Raw genomic sequence first — 19,440 nt, 5'->3', positions numbered from 1 at the left:
GTAAATAATAAAGCAGAATGTAAAATAAGAAATTAATATTTTTAATAGTTCAACAGTATCATTATTATAATAAATTGAAAAATGAATGCAAATGAAATTGCAATATTTAATTTCTTTATAAATATGATTGTGTTATAAAATAAATATTGTACATACAACATTTCCTTTTAAATTTTCTTTCAAAATGTTTCCTTAATTCCCTGTTCTAAAATTCTAGCTTTCCTTTATGATGATTTACTTTCCATTTTTATAATTGTTTTCTCCATTGAGGTGTTATGTTTTCAAATATAAACCTTTTCATTTAAATTCATCTTGTTTCGAATGTTTGTATTTATGTTAAAAATATTTATATAAATTTGCTAGAGATTTTATGTAAACGAGTTTACAAATGTATTGCATTGTTTCATTAACAAATGCTAAATTACTTTTCACAAAATCACACTCCAGAGACTCCAAATAGTATTTAAGAATTCATGCATAAATTTGTAAAATTATTTATATAGTAAGTATAGTATATACACAAGTAATCTTAATTTTGGATACTTATTTTTAAATACAACGAAGAATATTCATGTTATAATCGACCTTTTGTTAATTGCATTTGGATATGAATGTCAAATATATCAAAATATAAACACTGTCAAAAATATCCTTCAAAACATTAATCGTTTATTATCCTTGAAAGTTCCCATTAAATTTATTAAAAAAATTCTAAAATGTCATATTTAGTGCAAATAACAATTTTGAATTATCTAATGGAAACAAAATGTACTAAATTATTTACTAACCGGTTTTTGAAAGTTTAAGAATCTAAAGTTCCATAATAATGCCTTCAAAATATAGAACCAGTTATGGGAGAAGTTTAGGGATATTAAAGGATATTATTTTTGCAGGACATTTGGGAAGCCACTGAAAAATTAAAACATATAAATATTCTGAAAATCTAAATATTAAAGTGCATAGAATATTTAACGAGATAAGCTTTACCGATATCTTAAGCAGATTTTTACTTGATTTTATATAGGAACAGGATCAAACAATATAAATATTTATTTAAAATAAAATGAAAATTTTACGCTTATTTCGTCAAATATTTGAAAAATTGTAACGAATTACATTCTCTGATTTTAAATTCGTTATGAATTAAAAATATTAATACAGCAAAGATGAGAAACTGTCCTTTAAATAAAACGTTGAAATGTAATTCTTTAATACCCTTGCAAGTTTTTTCAAATAGTACAAATATCTATGGTAATTCACCAATTAATATATTTGTAAATTTGAATAATTAAAGAGTTGTTACAATTTTAAAACTCTTGGCGCTTTTATTTACATTTAAAAGAATCGGCTTATTTAAAGGAACCACAGTTTTCAGAAGGCAAAAACGTAATAATATATTTTTTTATTTTTCGAATAGTAAATTAATTTATTTATTTTGTATGAATGATTTACTTCGTTGTGACATATTTATCGTTACTATTTTTGTTAGAATACTTTATGGAAAAATCTTAATAATATTACAGGATTAAATTTTTTACGAAATTTAAAATAATTTTAAATCGAATTTTCTGCCTTTGCAAAAGGGTTGTTTATGTGGGTTTATTTCAATTCCATAAATCTTAAAAATTTACTTATTTGGATAAGCTTAATTTTACTGATTCTTTACAAGATACTAGATTTTGGGAAAATAATACCTAGTGCGTATGATTATTATTAAATAGTATATCGAACAGGAAAAACAATTTCAAAAAGTTAATTTTTTTTTTGACTACAAACTAAACAAATTTTCTTAATTATAAAAAAAAACTTTTACAAAAACTGGTCTTCCGAATTATTCCAAAATATAAAATATCCAAAAATGATAAGTTTTTCAAGTAATTGGTTTTAGAACAAATTTTAACAATGCGTATGATTAATATTAATTAGACGCAGTATCCAACATTGGTCTATAACAGCCATGAAAACCAATTGATTATCATTGAACTTATAGCAAATAAAGGTAAAACATTTATGGCTGTATTAATAGAATTTAAATAATTTTAATTTAAAAATGTTCATTAATATTGAGAGAAACTTTTTTGTTAATTTTGTTTTGAAACTTTCGCTTAAACTACAACTCCTTATTTGCTGTTTATTAGTCTCGTCTAATTACATTGACCCTTGTTAATTTATTCTTAAGCAAATCTTGGTAAGTTTCACTTAAAAATGGTATGAATGTTGATGGCAAAAGCTACGAAAAGCTGTTTTTTAGTGGAGCATTACTTAAAAATTCGAAATTTTTTTTAAAATTTTAGCTTTTATTCTGAAGCATTTGTACAATATAAATTAATTCAATGTATTGGCCATTGACCTTTTCAAGTCATTCTGGAAACATATGGATTCTGAGCCAAAATAACTGCTCATCTTTTAAGTCCAAGAAAGAATCAAGACAATATTAGATATTTTGTTCCAAATTGTTCTGCGTTCTGTATCGAACGAAACAAATAGTAATGGGAAGGGACACGGTCTGGACTATAAAGCGGGTGAGGCAAAACTTCCCAACCATTTCATTCTAAATACTTTTTAAGATGTAAACTTGGCCAAGCATCATGATGGAATATTACGGTTTCATGTCTGGCCGCATGTTATGCGCGCTTTTGGGACAATGCTCGCTGTAAACAAAGGTTAGGGCCATGAGTACATGGCTTTGATGTTAATTCGGCTGCTTAGCCGGGCATCGCATTTGTATAATCTCTTATGGTTCGGGTTATTTTAATGGATATATTTTTCATCGCAAGTAATGATTCGGTGCAAAAAAATATTTTCTTTTATATCGTTTTTCAAGGTCTATCGGCAATCGTTATAAAATTGCTGCTTGAGTAGCTCCCAACGTTGAGTTTGACAACCATTTTCATAGAGTAATGCCTCCAATTCTTGGTCTTGAAACTTTTTTGGCTGGCCTGGGCAATTTTTTTTTCCGCGACAAAATCACCACTTCTGAACCGCACAAACCATCTCTCAAACATTGAAACCAATATAAATTAAAAGAGTGAAGCAAAACTTACCGCATATGAGCGCGTTCAAAAAATACACCCGCAATTTTAAGTCATACACCCAATATATGTGTACTGAAAATCTTAAAATACTTTTTTGGCTACGAAAATAAGGATAACGTTAAAATTCAAAAAAGTAATACATTTACTATAAAATACGGTTACATAGATGCCAAACAAATTATTTGTCTTTCTAAACCATTGTCTTAAATCACAATAATTCCCATAGATTTTCAAACCCAATATATCCCACCCTTGAAAGTAGGGCATACTAAGAACACACAATATTTATTTGAAGGCCATTTTAAATTTGACCTCGTCAACATTGAACACATTTCATTCTATATATATTTAATTTCTTCAAAAATCTTAAACTCCCAATGTGAATTGATTTGTATTTATATTATGAACCCTGAGTGGTTTGTATGCGGTTGACATCGTTTAGGTAAATACACATTCAAAATACATTTATTTAAATTTATATACACATGCACAACCAAATCAACCAACCAACCATTACATAAAACATCTACAATAATAAATTATTGAAAATAATGTACATAGTCTATATATAATATATATATATGGGAGATTTCATATCAAATGAACCAATTATTGAAATCGATGTCTTCTGATCATCAACATCGGTTGAGAACTCTCTGAGTTAGATATTTGATATTTTGGCCAAGTTTCTCATCCATGAAACTTATTGTTATTAGCAAAATGTGTTCAAAATGGTTTATATAGCTATTTCTACAACCTACAACATTTTTTTTCAAAATTTTTTTTTCTCAAAAGAATGACCTATTTGGTCGCTTAGTGGTTTGCTAGATGGATATATGTATATCAAAATAAATATTTTGTAACTCAATCGATGTCTTCCGATTTTGACTTTTTTTGAAAAAAGTTGGTTCACTTGACATGAAATTCCCCATATGTATGTATTTAATATAGAAATATATTAAAGTAAGTATGTTAGTTTTGAGTACAATAAGAAGTCTTATGAGAAAATTGTTAAAACCTGAAGAATGTAAGAAAATGTAAATATTTTTATTGACTTTTGCAGGCTCAATTCAAGGCATGTAAGAAGTTTCTATAAATTAGTATATGTGTTGTGGGGTTTGAGGATTGGTTTGTAAATACAACTAAAACCAAAATAAATAGAAATAAATTTAGAATTTTATTTATAAAAACATTTGCATATTGTAAGCTTACACAAATAACACACTAGGTCTTCTAAACATACATACAGTAATGGAAAATTTAAATTTTAAAATGAAACAATTAGGTGTTTAAAATTCGTCTGTGGCGAATCTTGTATACCCACCATCAATACGAGAGGTAGGGTCAATTATGAACGGATCCTCACTAAAGTTAGTAGAAAGATTTAAGTTCATATACAACTTATTTATATCTAAATTCATCACGATATTAATTATTATAAGACAATTATGAATACTCAAGTCATTTTCTGAAGGGGACCTTGTATGGGGACTAGACAAAAATTGTGACCGATTTCCACCATACTTTACAGTTTAATTTCAGAGTACTTAGAACTAATTTGTGCAAAATTTTATCAGGATTAACGCATAATCAACATATTTATGATGGTTCTAACAGTATTCCTGGGGGGACAATTGTATGGAGGTCAGGTGAAATCATGGACCGATATTGGCCATTTTCAACACACAAAGCAACCTATTGTGTTTTCAACAGGCAGACAGACGGACAGACCTTTGGACATAGCTAGGTCATCTTACAATGTCTCAAAGAATCAGAATATATATAATTATATGGGCTGCGATAAATATTTCGACGCGTTATAAAATGGAATGACAAAATCAAAATACCCACTTCTTTTTTGATGGGGGTATAAAAAGTACTCTTTAGTAAGTAGTAGGGTATTCATTCGAGTAATGATCGTTCGATTAAGCGAATAATTTCTTACGAACAATTTAAAAATGGCCATTTTTGAATAACGAATAATTCGAACAATTTTATGTAGAATATTCGAATAAAACGAATAAATGTTCATATATGTATATTTAAATTTATTAAATTGCTTAAAATTTTGCATAATTTCAAATTTAAATAAGTAATAAGGACTCACAAAAATTGTATTGTTTCTGAAATTCGACAAATAACTAAAAACAAAGGGACTTTCGATCACGGTAGATAAGTGTTCCGATAGCTCCTTCTATAAATATATAAATATTACTGCAAGAAGTTACAATTCTAAAAACAAATCTTTAAAAATTTTTAACTTAGGACTTGAACCAATGAAAATAAAAGGTACGGAATAAAATATTTGTTATTTAGCTGGCGAAATATTAGAATAATCGCAATTAATAATCAAAATATTCACCCTTATTCTACTTGGCGTCGTCAATATTGAGTCAAAAAATGGTATATGTTTCTCCGAAATCGATAACAATTGGTAACTTTTGACAGAATTTTATATACTTTTATAAGTCGGGTTAAAGTACAAAACGCTGTCAAAAGTTACCAATTGTTATCAATATCGGCGTAACATATACCATTTTTTGACTCAATATCGACGACGATGTCGACGACTTCAAGTAGAATAAGGGTGATTAACTTCGATTAAAGTGGAGTTGAAAGTGATGGAGAATGTGATTTTGTTACGGTCGTCGAAAGTGATATTGAGGATGACATTTATAATGATTACATTGAAATAGATGAAGGCCATGATCTTAAAATATATGTATGTATATAAGTGATGTTATTAACCGCGTACGTAAGTGTTGCAAAATATTTAATAAATCGAATGATAATCACAAATATTGCAAACTAACGTTTTGTTGCAAGAAAAGCATGGAGTTCGTCTTATACGTTCACTGACAATGATATCAAACTTTGGACAGATTCCCTTTATTGTGTAATTCCCCAAGACCACTTTTATAAAGCAAAGATTCGGCAACGTTGATAAAGCTTGATGTATAATACAATTTGTTATAAATAATTTAGAATTAGTGAATAATTAATTTACTAAATAATTAGTTACTCAATTTAAAACCCGAATTAACAAACGACATAAAAAAGTTCTTAATACGTTTATATTTGAGGGATTCAAACGGTCTGCTATTATGTCGTATTGTTGTGCTGCAAAAAAAAAAGTGTTATTTTATGACAAACCAATAAACATAGTTCAAAAAGTCTTATTAGTTTATAACTTTTTAGTTTGAAACCCAACAAAAATTTGTTGAAACTAAAAAAATATTTTACGACATTATGACAATACGACCTAATAGGAGACTGATCAGAATATTTCTGTTGAAAATTTAATGATGGACTTTGTTTTTGAATGTTTTTTAACATTATCAATAATTGAATTGTTAACTTTAATGTTATTTTTTTGTTTTTCTTTAACAATAAAATATTAAAAAACCGACATCAAAACTTCATTCTTTACTTTTTAAAAAAATTTTAATTATTCGAATAATTCGATTAATTTTAAACGTGTGATCGAATTATTCGAACAAGTTAAAATCTCTTATTCGAATTATTTGTTTTATTCGAACAAGAGAAAAATCGAATAATTCGAATACCCTAGTAATTCCCCAAGACCACTTTATTATGCAAAGATTCGGCAACGTTGATAGAGCTTGATGTGTAATACAATTTGTTAAAAATAATTTAGAAATAGTGAATAATTAATTTACTAAAGAATTAGTTACTTAATTTAAAACCCGAATTAATGAACGACATAAAAAAGTTATTAATACGTTTATATTGTATTTGAAATCAGGATCATGTCCAACTAGCTCAATTTTTTTAAAGCATAGCTCCAAAATGGAAACTATCTAATGGGTTTGCTAGTCAATTGTTTTGTAGATTGTTCGGGAGTTAATCTGATCAGAATATTTCTGTTAAACATTAAATGATGGACTTTTTTCGTAAACAAAGTTTACGAATGTACGAATGTTTTTTTAACATTATCAATACTTGAATTGTTAACTTTAACGTTATTTTTTGTTTTTCTTTAACAATAAAATATTAAAAAACCGACATCAAAACTTCATTCCTTACTTTTTTAAAAAAAAATATATTATTCGAATAATTCGATTGATTTTAAACGTGTGATCGAATTATTCGAACAAGTTAAAACCTCTTATTCGAATTATTCGTTTTATTCGAACAAGAGAAAAATCGAATAATTCGAATACCCTAGTAATGCCCGTAATTTCAACAAATAGATATCTATCAGTGCTTAGTTACTTATAGAGTACAAATATTTAGTAATTTTTACCCGTAGATATTGATTTGAAATGAATGTCAAGTTACCTTTTAGTTACATTTATCTGCTGGTTACCTTACACCGTAGATATCTATTTGTAGAAGTTACGGGCATAAGTAGTAAGTAATGTCACATGAAAGGGTTTGAATAAATAAAGTATTAAGCTAAAAATTAAAACTTTCCAGCTCTGGAATAAATTTAAATTATAAACATTTTTACATTTGTATACAGTTCAGTTTCAGGTGTAAAAATTCCTAAATATTTAATATCGAATTAGAATCTGTGTGTGTGTTTTTTTTTCAAAACTTTTTTTTTCTATTTTTGCTGAAAATTAAAACATTTAATAAATTATTTATAGACACATACAAATGAATTTTAAATAAATGCTGTTATTTTTTGTCTCTGGCCTGTATGTAAATTAATTTTTTTTTTGTTGTTTTCATTTCTTTTTGTGTGTAATTTTAGGCCACAAAAACATGTCTGGCATGGTGCTCTGCCCAATGGAGAACGTTCAATTGACACATACTGTGATGCCTGGCATTCGGGGGCAAGAGATAAATTTGGTTATGCCAGCAATTTGCTGGGGAACAAACTGCTGGATCAGGAGCGTCTAACATGTGATAGTAAATTAATAGTATTATGTGTTGAGGCTCTATCGCAGGATCGACGAAAAAAGCGAGATTTGAGTGACAGGTAAGTAAATTACAATAATAGTTTTTTTTTTTAAGTTACTACTACTCCATTTAGGTATTTGTTTTCTTTTTTCACTTTTCATTGTGTTTGACATATGTGTGTTATAAAACTATTTAATATAAATGTCATCTAAATACCTAGGGATTAGCATGTACAGAAATGTGAGATAAATATCATTTTTTTTTTAAACTTGGAATATTACTTTGGGGAGAGACTTAAGTGTAGAGGCATGTGTTCATACACTTATAGAAATTAATGTGGAAAATTATGGAAAAAGTGTACACAAACATGGGAAAAGATAAAACGATGTAGCTAAATCGTTGTAGTATAAAACAGAATCCTTAATTTTTGTTATAATATAAGCAAGATTTCTCTATAAAATTCTTGATTTTTAAAAAATCCCTACCAGTGCGTATGATTAATATTAATTAGAGGTACCAGTAAACTTTTGCTTATAGCTGCCCAGAAAATCTACCGATTTTTATAAAACATATCAAAAATTAAAGCTAAATGTTCATGCTTTCAGAAAATAATACTAAAACAAGTAAGAAAGTATGGTCGGTGAAGCCCGACCATATAATACCCCACACTAAGTAAAAGAGCAAAAACATTTTTGTTTTAAAATTTCAATAATTTATATTTTTAAGTGATTTTCGGAAGTGGACCTTATATGGGGGCTATGACCAATTATGGACCGATCACCATGAAATTAGGTCGTGTGATTTATGTCTATATGAAAGTTTACTATGTTGAATTTTGTGAGTATACCAAAATTTTTAAGCGATTTATGCACGTTAAAGTGATTTTCGGAAGCGGGTCTATATGGGAGCTATGACTAATTATGGACCGATCGTAACAAAATTTGGTGACATGAATTTTGTTTATATAAAACTTATTTGGAGCCGATAATGTCCAATTTCGGAAGGACATTTGTATGGGGGCTAGGTGAAATAATGGACCGATTTCAGCCAGTTTCAATAGGCCTGGTTCTTGGGCCGAAATATCTTTAAAATTGCGACCTGTACTCTGCGCACAAGGTTTACATGGACAGCCAGCCAGCCAGCCAACCAGACGGACGGTCGGACATCGTTTAATCGACTCAGAAAGTGATTCTAAGTCGATCGGTAAACTTTAAGGTGGGTGCTAGACTAGTATTTTTGGGCGTTACAAACATCTGCACAAACGCATAATACCCTCCCCACTATGGTGGTGTATGTTATAAATATGTTAGCGAAATAAGTGAAATCGGTGTACACACTTTAGCGATAATTTTGAAATTTAAAATAAATATTTTCTAGCGTAATTAAAGAAAAATATTCAACCGAAACGAAATTAGGCATTAAAATTTCGCAGTGGTTCCTCTAAAAAGATTCAACAATAAATGTCAATGAATTTATCCATAATTTGGAAATTTAGCACAATTATTACTATAATTAATTTTGTATTCCCGTATAACTCCTGAAAATGTTTAAATTTTCACTTTTTGCAAGAAATCACTGTAAAAATATTACATCATTTTCTCTACTTTTTTGCCAAAAAAAAATACCACATTCAATGTAATGTACTAAAAAAACAGTTTTTTGCCTCTAATGAAAATTTTTAAATTTTGAGTTGATTCTCTTTAGAGGAACTAATGTGATTTATGAAAATTTATGCCGTATAAAATGATTTTTATCTATATAAAACTCCAGTGGTATATTATTTACAACATTTTATTTAAAGTTTATCTTTCTCTCTGTGTAAAAGTACTTTAAAACACACACTTTTACATATCTCATAAAAAGTAGGTCATTTAGTGATTGTTATTTGAAACGCGAAATCAAATCCGCATACAAAACAATAAAAACAACAACAACAAAAACAACACACAGAATTGGCAGAAAGTGAAGTTGATTTGAAACTTAATTTTGCATTTTGCTATCAATTACTGCAAAATCACATTTGGGGAAAAAGTACGATGAAAACTGATGATTAAAATCGCATCGTAAATACAATAGACAAGCAGAACATACGGCTAAAAATTAACACGCCATAATGAAATCAACGCAATTGTTAAACAAGGGAGATAAGAGAAATGTTTATACTCGTATTATAGCTATTCGTATATATCAAATCCAAGGACTTATATGGTGAAAATACCAGCTGCAATTGATGTTTAGGGGCGAATAATTTTTGAAATTTTCAATTTGCAGTAAAAAATTATGTTGTCGGCCAAAATAAGGTGTAAAAATTGCTTCGCTATAAAAGATAACTCACGTTAACAGCAAAAAAAGGCTTGACTAACCATTATATAGATTTAATGCATCATAGCTACCCAAGTACAAAAATAGTAAAATTTTTCAATTCTATGAATAGATTTTTTTAAAAAAATTTTTAAGTAAAATTACAAATTTTGTTAGACATTTCTCTACATAATTAATGATAACTCAAAAGGATTAGTTAAATGTTATTAAAATAAACTTACGAAAATTGAGATTTTTATAACCTTTTATCCATTTATATATTGCATTTCAATCAGCAAAGAAGTTTCGGACTTATAATAACAAATTGAAGCAAAAATATATTTTTTATGTGAAAATAGCAAATTTTTTGGTTTTAAAAAAATCATGAAAAATCTAAAACTGCAGAAATTGTTCGGATTTGTTACTTTATCACAAAGCCACATGTAATAGGAACAAAATAAGATATCGGCCATAAATATCGATTGACTTTCTTCGAACTTATTCACAATTAAGTGATTTCGCTCATTTTCTCAAAATGTTAGTTTTTTGTTTGATATACATAAAATGGAGTAGTTAGTGTCTTCTTTCGATAAATTGAATTTTAACAAAATTTTCCCCGTGCTATGTAAATATTTTTATGTATACAATGCGTTTCAATCGGTTCAGTTGTTTCGGAGTTATAATAACAAATAGAACAAAAAAATATATTTTTATGTGAAAATAAGATTTTTTTTTGTTTTAAAAAAATCATGAAAAATCGAAAGCGTCAAAAACTTTTCAGATTTATTACTTTATTGCAAAGCCACATGCAATAGAAACAAAACGAAATATTGAAAATAAAAATCGATTGATTCTTTGCGAATTTATTCACAATTAAGTGAATTCGCTCATTTTCAAAAAACTATTGAAATTAGTAAATTAGTTAGTGTCTTCTTTCGATAAATTGAATTCTGAAAAATTTACATCTTGCTATATAAAAATTTTCACATATACAGTGTGTTTTAATCGGTTCAGAAGTTTCGGAGTTATAATAACAAATAGATGCAAAAAATATATATTTTTACGTGAAAATAGTAAATTTTTTTGCTTTAAAAAAATCATGAAAAATCGAAAACGGCAAAAAAATTTCAGATTTATTACTGTATCGTAAAGCCACATACAATGGAAATAAAATAAGATATCGGTCAAAAAAATCTATGGATTATTTTCGAATTTATTCACAATTAAGTGAATTCGCTCATTTTCACTTAATTCATTTTAGATTATTGTTTGATATATGTACATAAAATTGAGTTTTTAATGTTCTTCTTTTGAATGTTTGAATTTTCCCCACGCTATATACAAATTTTCACATATATATTGAGTTTAAATCGACTCCTTAGTTTCGGAGTTATAATAACAAATTGAAGCAAAAAATATATTTTTTACGTGAAAATAGCATTTTTTTTTGTTTTAAAAAAATCAAGAAAAATTTAAATTGGCAGAAATTGTTCAGATTTATTACTTTATCACAAAGCCACTTGTAATAGGAACAAAATGAGATATCGGTCACAAAAATCAATGGATTATTTTCGAATTTATTCACAATTAAGTGAATTCGCTCATTTTCACAAAATTGTATGTGCTTGCAAGCAAAAACTAAAATTTTGTGAAAATGAGCGAATTCCCTTATTCTAAATTAAAAGTCAATTAAAATCACTTATGAACTGAATTCTAGTAATAACTTGCAATTACTCAATATCTTACTTTTCAATGACTACTACATACCTTCTGCATTACATAGAAGTGTTCAAATAATGACTTAATTATTATCTGTTATATAAATGCTTCTGTGACACCTAGCTTTCTTAGCCGCACTTTCTCAATCTCTGGTTATCGTTTTTCGTAACGATGTACTTCCAATTAATATAATAGTTGTATGAGAACTGTCTGTATATCGACACTTGAGTGCTCCAAGATTATATGGGCGAAAAACATTTCTAGGTACAGGCCGTCCCCCCCTCTAGAATTGTTCTATGTATTGTAGAAACACGTTCTGTAAAATATTAGGATGATAGGATAACGTTATCTGGTGGCGCAACGACGCTGAAGTTTTGAGGTGCGTTTACAAGGGGAAAAAATGCAATTTTTTCAGTTTTTGTAAATTTTTGCCATTAAATAATGACTTTTACAATTTAATTTAAAAGAATCGAATTGTCGTTATAATAAGATATAAAATTGTCGTTATAATAAGATATAAAAGACAAAAATTGGTTAAAAAATGTTAAACTTATTAAAAAATCGCCAGGCCATTAACGTGTCTCAGGCCTCTAGAACAAGATATGTTAATTTATGAACAAAATTAACATATCTTGAGAAATATTAAAATAAAAGCCTATTTTTTCTTAAAATATATCCATATTTACTTGTATATGAGTTTTTGTCCTCGTAGGATACCGTTAACCTATTCGCAGGTATGACCAAAAAAATAAAAATTTTTTAACGGCAGTTTTAAAACTCCATTTTCAATTTTTTAAAAATTTTGTTAAACAAATTTCAGAATTAGCTGATCATCACATTGGGATTTATTGAGAACATAATAGGGAATAAAAATATGAAAAAAGTATGTCAATACCTCCTATAGTTTTTCCGTACCTGCGATTTAAATTTTGCGATTTTCGAGAAAAACTATTTTTTTGGTCATATTTTGGCGAATGAGTCCAATTTCCTTACTGTTATTAATTTTAAGTAAAATCTGTTCAGAATATAATAGTACAGGTAATTTTAAATATAGTCTAAAAGTTTTCCTAAAATCGGAAAACGTTAACCCTTAAATCGTGAAGGTCAAAAGTCAAATTTTTCAATATTTGGAATTTCTGATGGAAAGATAGCGAAATGTTATATATTTTTGTGCCGATTTTGATGAAACTTAAGAAAAATATAACATGAAGTCTAGTATTTACAATAACAGAATATATCCATATTCTAAGTAAAAATGAGCTTTTATTTTAATATTTCGCAAAATGTGTTAATTTTGTTCGTACATTTCTTGTTCTAGTGGCCTGAGACACATTAATGGCCTGGTGATTTTTTAATAACATTAACATTTTTTAACCAATTTTTGTCTTTTATATCTTATTATAACGAAAATTACGTATACTTTTCGATTATTTTAAATTAAATTGTAATAGTCATTATCTAATGGCAAATTTTTTACAAAAACTGAAAAAATTGCTGTTTTTCCCCTTATAACAATTCTAGATGGGAGGACGGTCAAAATTCGGAATTTTATATTTTTGGAGCACTCTAATCGACATGATAAAAAATAGCCAGATATTACTTGTAACTAATTTTATTGATATTAATGTAATGACTTGTTGATAAGCGGTTAGGGTAAGTACTTGCCTAAAATGATATCACCTTGTTAAAAAAATGAATTAAAATTCTCTTCTGCAAGTAGCAAAGTGCCAGAAACTAGAATTTTTATTCATAACTTGGCATTGAAAGTCTTTGCTGGGATTCTAATATCCTCTTCCAATTCCAATCTAAAAATTGCATTTCTAAATAACAATTTAATATGAAAGTAATTCCAACAAATCTCATTTAATCGAAATCAATTGAGATTAATTAAATCAAAACGAAATCAATGCCCGCATTATTATTCCATATCCTTGCAATCAACTAAGTACAACAACTGTTAGAATTCCCTGTCAAAACTTTCACTATTAAACTACCACATATATTCTTTCCCTTTATATACGTTTTTATTCCTACAATTTTATATCTATTATACAGTTACACTTTAGTTTTATTTTTCCCTTAACATAATTTAACGTTCATCTATATATATAAAATAGTTCAAACAATATTTTCTATACTTTTGTGTGTTTTTGTTGTTGCTGTTGTTGTTGATACTTGTATCCTGAAATCCTGAAAATTAATAAGTTATTGTGTTTGTTCGAAAGTCCAGAAATCCCTTTGCGTTCTATTATTGAATATATTGCCAACAAGTACGTTTAACATGTTCGTTTTACCGGAAAATTGTTATTACTTTTACTCAATCATCTGTATTCGAACAAAGACACACACAGACATACTACTACATCTACGAGTACATTAGGGCGGCCATTATTTGGTACTATTAAGATTTTCGATACTCCTAAGATTTAAAATTTGTATCCCTCATCTAGAACCCAAATGGTGAAAGTTCAGCAAATCGAGGTCTCCCACCAAATATTTTTTTCGCAAATTTTTTTTATTTTTTTCACTCAATTTTTTACACACATTTTTTTCACTAAACACTTCTTTTATTCAATTTTTTTTAATCATATTTTTTTATTTTCCAAACATTTTTTAATATTTATCTAAAAGTATACTGTGAGTAATGGTATATAAAATTCAGCACATCCGGACACAGCATTCTTACTTTTTTTATCTCGATTTTAAATAGCAAACTAATTCGGAGTATAGCGGATATATTGATGTATCAAACACGTCTGAAAGTTATTTGGTGGCTCCAAAAAGTTGATTTCAACATACAGACGGACATGGTTATATCGAGTCCTCTATTTATAATGGGGTCACAAATGAAAAATGTGGATATTACAAACGGAATGACAATCATTTCCAATCATACCCTTGCCACTCACAGTGAAGTGTATAAAAACTCGAAATTTTAATTAAAACATCCATTGGAAATTCAAAAACTGCTAAATAAGGGCCACCCTAGTATACATACAATGAATTTTTTTTGCACACAAACACACGTTTTATAATACCCGACTAGTAGAACATATTTAGTTGTCTATGGCTGTGTGTAAAATTTTGCTGTAGTGATTGTAACACTCACACAAATAATAAAATAAATCAGTTTCCGTAACAGGATATGAAATATAAATTCCTCTACGCCATACCCAATAACTACATAAATAGTGTGAACAAACAGCTCTCTTACATCCCAGCGGCGAAATTTTTGAGGCCTTCAGCTATAAGGCCTTCTGTAAGACCTTCCTGGACCTTTTTTTAGATCCAGTACTCATGCTCGCTTGCCTTCTCAGGAAGACCTTATGGAAGGCCTTCCTGCTCCCTTCTTTTTGTTGCTACAAACGTAGTACAAGCAGAAAATACCGTTAAAAACTCACATTCCAAAGACAAAACTACAAATACAAAAAAATGCAAAAAGTGAAGAGAAAAAAAGAAGTAAACTTAAAATAGTTGTGCTTTAATTCTTCGACAAAGCGGTTGTGAGAATTTTTTACTTGGTCATTATTGGATTTTATTATAAAAAAATTAAAATAAATAAGATATCGCTTAGGCCGGGTAAGTTATTAAATTTTAAACATAGTTTAGGCTTAATCAAAGATACAAATAATTTAACAAAATTTATTTACAAAAGGCCTGAAAACAAGCCTGTGAAGAAGGCCTGTTACCAGGCCTGTTGAAGAAGGCCTTCTATCAGGCCTGTTAAAGAAGGCCTTGGCTGGCTAGGACATCGTGTGTAAAAAATGTATGAGTATGGAATGGGTCAATAAGGCCTTGTGTCTGCTAAATAAGGCCTTCCAGAAGGCCTGCTTACTACTTCTTTTCGCCGCTGGGATACTATATACACGTACACCTCTCTATATATAGTTATACAAAAGCCATACATGGACGTAAATGCCTCAATGGTAAAATGGATTAACTCACTAAATACATTATTTAATGTCTAAACAGAACTTGACATTTAGTTGTGTCTATGCTTGTGTTTTAAGAAAACTTCTTTAAGATACAATATAAATAGGAGGCACTAAAGAGGCTTGTGATTGAAATTGTTAAACATTCCGTAAGAGGATTTGAACTATTTGACAAATAAAACACTCAAAATAATGTTGCATGATGACTAAAATGCGAATCAATTTGAAGATTTCTATAAAGTATATAGAGAATAATTATTACACGTGCGATGCCATTGAAATTAGTCCACGCAAAATGTTCAATTTATTCCAGGGCGAATTCAAACCCAATTTTTTTAAATTATTGGTTATATGACTTAAAAATGCAGGTTACTCAAAAAATGGCGTATCTTTGGTTCATGGTTTTTGTTTTTTTTTAACTTCTAGGTCATTTTGAACGGTACATAAAGAAGTGTCCACTTAAAATCCGTACGCACTAAAGTAATCATAACAACGCCCCCTGTTATCAAAATGGAAAAAGATTTACATACGTTTTTAACAACAAATCTACCATTATTCTACAATGAATTGCATGTCATATTGTTTAGTTTTAAAAAGTGTAGACACAATGGAAAATGAAGCTAGAGATAAAATTGTGCACAAATATGTAGAAAATCCGACTTTGTCGGGTTAAAAGATAGCCAAAATCTGATTTTCGGCAGATATCAGGTCAAAAATTTTATGTCTCGGCAGCTCGAGGTTGTGTGGCCTTTAAATATGAATACGTAAAATTGAACAAAAATATTAATTTGTCAGGCAATCCGCAGCTGCGGTTTGAAGAGTCAAGCTTTTCAGACATGTTTTTAAAGAATTTTCAGAATTATTTATAAAAAGAGAGTTTGGGAAAGCGATTGCTGTCATTTGTAAGGCATCATACATCTGATACAAAGTTTCAGCCAAGTTATCATTACTCAATGACAAGTTGTAATTATTCAAATACAACTATAATGTGGTATAATGAGAATAATATTGATATTATACCAAAACACATCAATTAAACAAATTGCCTAAATCTTCGTCCGATCGAGATATATTGGGCAATTGTTAAACGTAAATTGAAAAAGACTGCAGGTACAGATTTTGATGGGAACAAAGTGGAATAACGGTAGAAGTGGGAAGAAAAGCTGTGCAGCTATTAATAGGAGGCATAAGAAGAAAAGCCAGACAATTTATTCGCAATAATGACACATAAACCTACGTTATATTTTTTTAAAGCTTAATAAATTAACTTTAATTTCATGTATAAAATGTTAACATACGTTGTTTCATTTAAAAGTTTTGCTCGCATTAATCCGTACGGATTTTAAATGGCCACTTCTTTATCTGTCATTTATTCTCACGTAATTAATGAAGAGTTTTTATACCCTACACTACCATAGTGGGGAGGGTATATTGGGTTAGTGCTGATGTTTCAAACGTGCAAAAATATACCAATCTGCTCAGGATCATTTTCTGTCCGTCCATGTAAACCTTGTAATCCAACTACAGGTCGCAATTTTAAAGATAATTCGACAAAATTTGGTACAAAATTTATTGCCTATTGAATTTGGTTAGAATCGGTCCATTATTTCTTCTAGCCCCTTACGATTTCCCTATCCTAAAATAGTTAAGCTCTCATAAATATCTTAGTTATATAGATATCCGAACCAAATTCAGCTAAAATAATTTTTATATAAGTCGAAATCGCCTCACCAAATTTTGTGATGATCGGTCCACAATTAGTGGTAGCTGCCATATAGGCCCACTTCCGAAAATCATTTTAACTAGCTTAAATTTCTCAATACAAATAATTTATATCTGTACAAAAGTCATGTCACTAAATTTAATAACGCTCGTTCCATAATAAACCATAGCTCCCATATAATGGCCACTTCTTAAAAATGTTGGTATTCAAATAAAATTCAACACAAATAGGTTTCATACATATATACAGAAGTCATGCCACCTAATTTTTTGGTGATTGGTAATTAGATTGGTGTAGGGTATCATAAGGACGGGCTTGACCGACTTACTTTCTTATATTTTCCGAGTTATAGGCATTTCAAAATTGAAATTTTAAAATTTTTACATACAATTTTATACCGAATGGACTAAAGTTGCTTTGTTAGTTAGACAACTATGTCAACAATTATATATAAAAGACTTCAGCTCAATATCTATTATGGATCCAAAACTAAACAATTTTCAATTTAAAAATTCAAAATATTAAAAGGTGACTTAACTGTTATTTTATTACAAAATAACTTTCTTTATGCACATATAATAATTTTATGTTTTTCTATAAAGTATTTTTATGCTGAGCATTTTGATATAAAAAACATATACTATTTTTCATATATGTCGCCCCTACGTCCTTCGGAATTTGACCTATTTTTTTTATCAAATTTTCAAATTTGGGCCACATGTTCTAAAATCTCAAAGCTGGTATCAGAAAACAGAAAGCAGCCTTGAAAACCTTCATGTGTTCCATATTTACCTCCAAAGTATTTTCCCATTCCAAAAGGAAATGTGGACCCTATGAGCAAAATTGTAAAAATAAAATTTTTAAGATTTTCGCTCCCTTTGACCTTTTTACAATGTTTTTACACTTTGTTATTTAGAATGGCAAATCTAAAGAAAGTTGAAAATTTCATTGAATTTTGTTAATAATAAAGATTTTATTATATATTAGATATTTATTGAGTTTCAAAAACTAAAATTTCTGTAAAAATTTTAATAAGATTCCAAACAATTTAAACCACATTTTTTCGAACTTTTTTTTATTATATAATAATTTTCTTTCAACTATTTTTTCTCTCTTTTCAGTGAATTAGAGTTCCATACGGCTGAAGCATATGAGCAGCATTTAAAAAGAGTACTGACTTGAAATAAAAATCATCATTGAACATTTATTTTCGAACTTCCAACATCATCATTATTAAATACTTAGAGTATCACTCCGTAACAATTACACTCACACACAATGAAAATTGTTTTATTGACATCAATTTAAAAACCAATAATTTCTAGATTTACCAAAATAACTACGACGACGAAAATGAAATTTTGTAAACATTGCCATTAAAAATTACCTAGAAACAAAAAAAAATCCATTTATTTCGCAAGAGATAAAAACAGGCATTGCCAAAATTTATGAAAAAAAAAAACAAAAGAATTTTTTTTATTTTTACATAAATTATTAAAATTTAAAAACTACAAGCTAAATTTTTAATTAAAAATACAAAAAAAAAATGAAAATGAATAGAAATTATTTCCCCAAAAATTCTGACATTTATTAATTGAAAAATGATTATGGGTTTTTTATATATAAAAAAAAAGAAAAATAAATAAATAAAATTAATTAAAATTATTTTTTATTTAAATAGGCTAAACATTTAAGGAAATTATAACAATAATTGAAATTGAAAATAAAAATTTAAAACAAAAAAAAAATAATATTTTTAATATAAATAATTATAATAATAATAATGAGAAAAAAAGTAAATAAAATTTTTGTATATATTGTAATATTTTATTAAAAACAAATAGTAACTACTATTTATATA

At 28.2% G+C, this 19,440-nt stretch overlaps 1 protein-coding gene across 6 annotated transcripts in view; it reads left to right on the top strand.

The window, feature by feature from the left end:
• Mp (Multiplexin) overlaps nucleotides 1-18,919 on the top strand; it is a 754,200-nt gene extending 735,281 nt beyond the window's left edge. For all 6 annotated transcript variants that reach the window (XM_065503879.1, XM_065503878.1, XM_065503877.1 and 3 more), the window contains 2 exons: nucleotides 7,756-7,983; nucleotides 18,701-18,919. In XM_065503879.1, the coding sequence (XP_065359951.1) occupies nucleotides 7,756-7,983; nucleotides 18,701-18,761 (289 nt within the window). In that variant the 3' untranslated portion in view covers nucleotides 18,762-18,919. The remainder of the gene's footprint in view (nucleotides 1-7,755; nucleotides 7,984-18,700) is intronic.
• Nucleotides 18,920-19,440: the final 521 nt, after the last annotated feature.

This window comes from Calliphora vicina, chromosome 3, assembly GCF_958450345.1.
Source record: "Calliphora vicina chromosome 3, idCalVici1.1, whole genome shotgun sequence".
Classification (NCBI taxonomy): Eukaryota; Metazoa; Arthropoda; class Insecta; order Diptera; family Calliphoridae; genus Calliphora; species Calliphora vicina.
The sequence above is the reverse complement of the archived record's forward strand: the minus strand, read 5'-3'. Positions and strand labels throughout refer to the sequence as shown.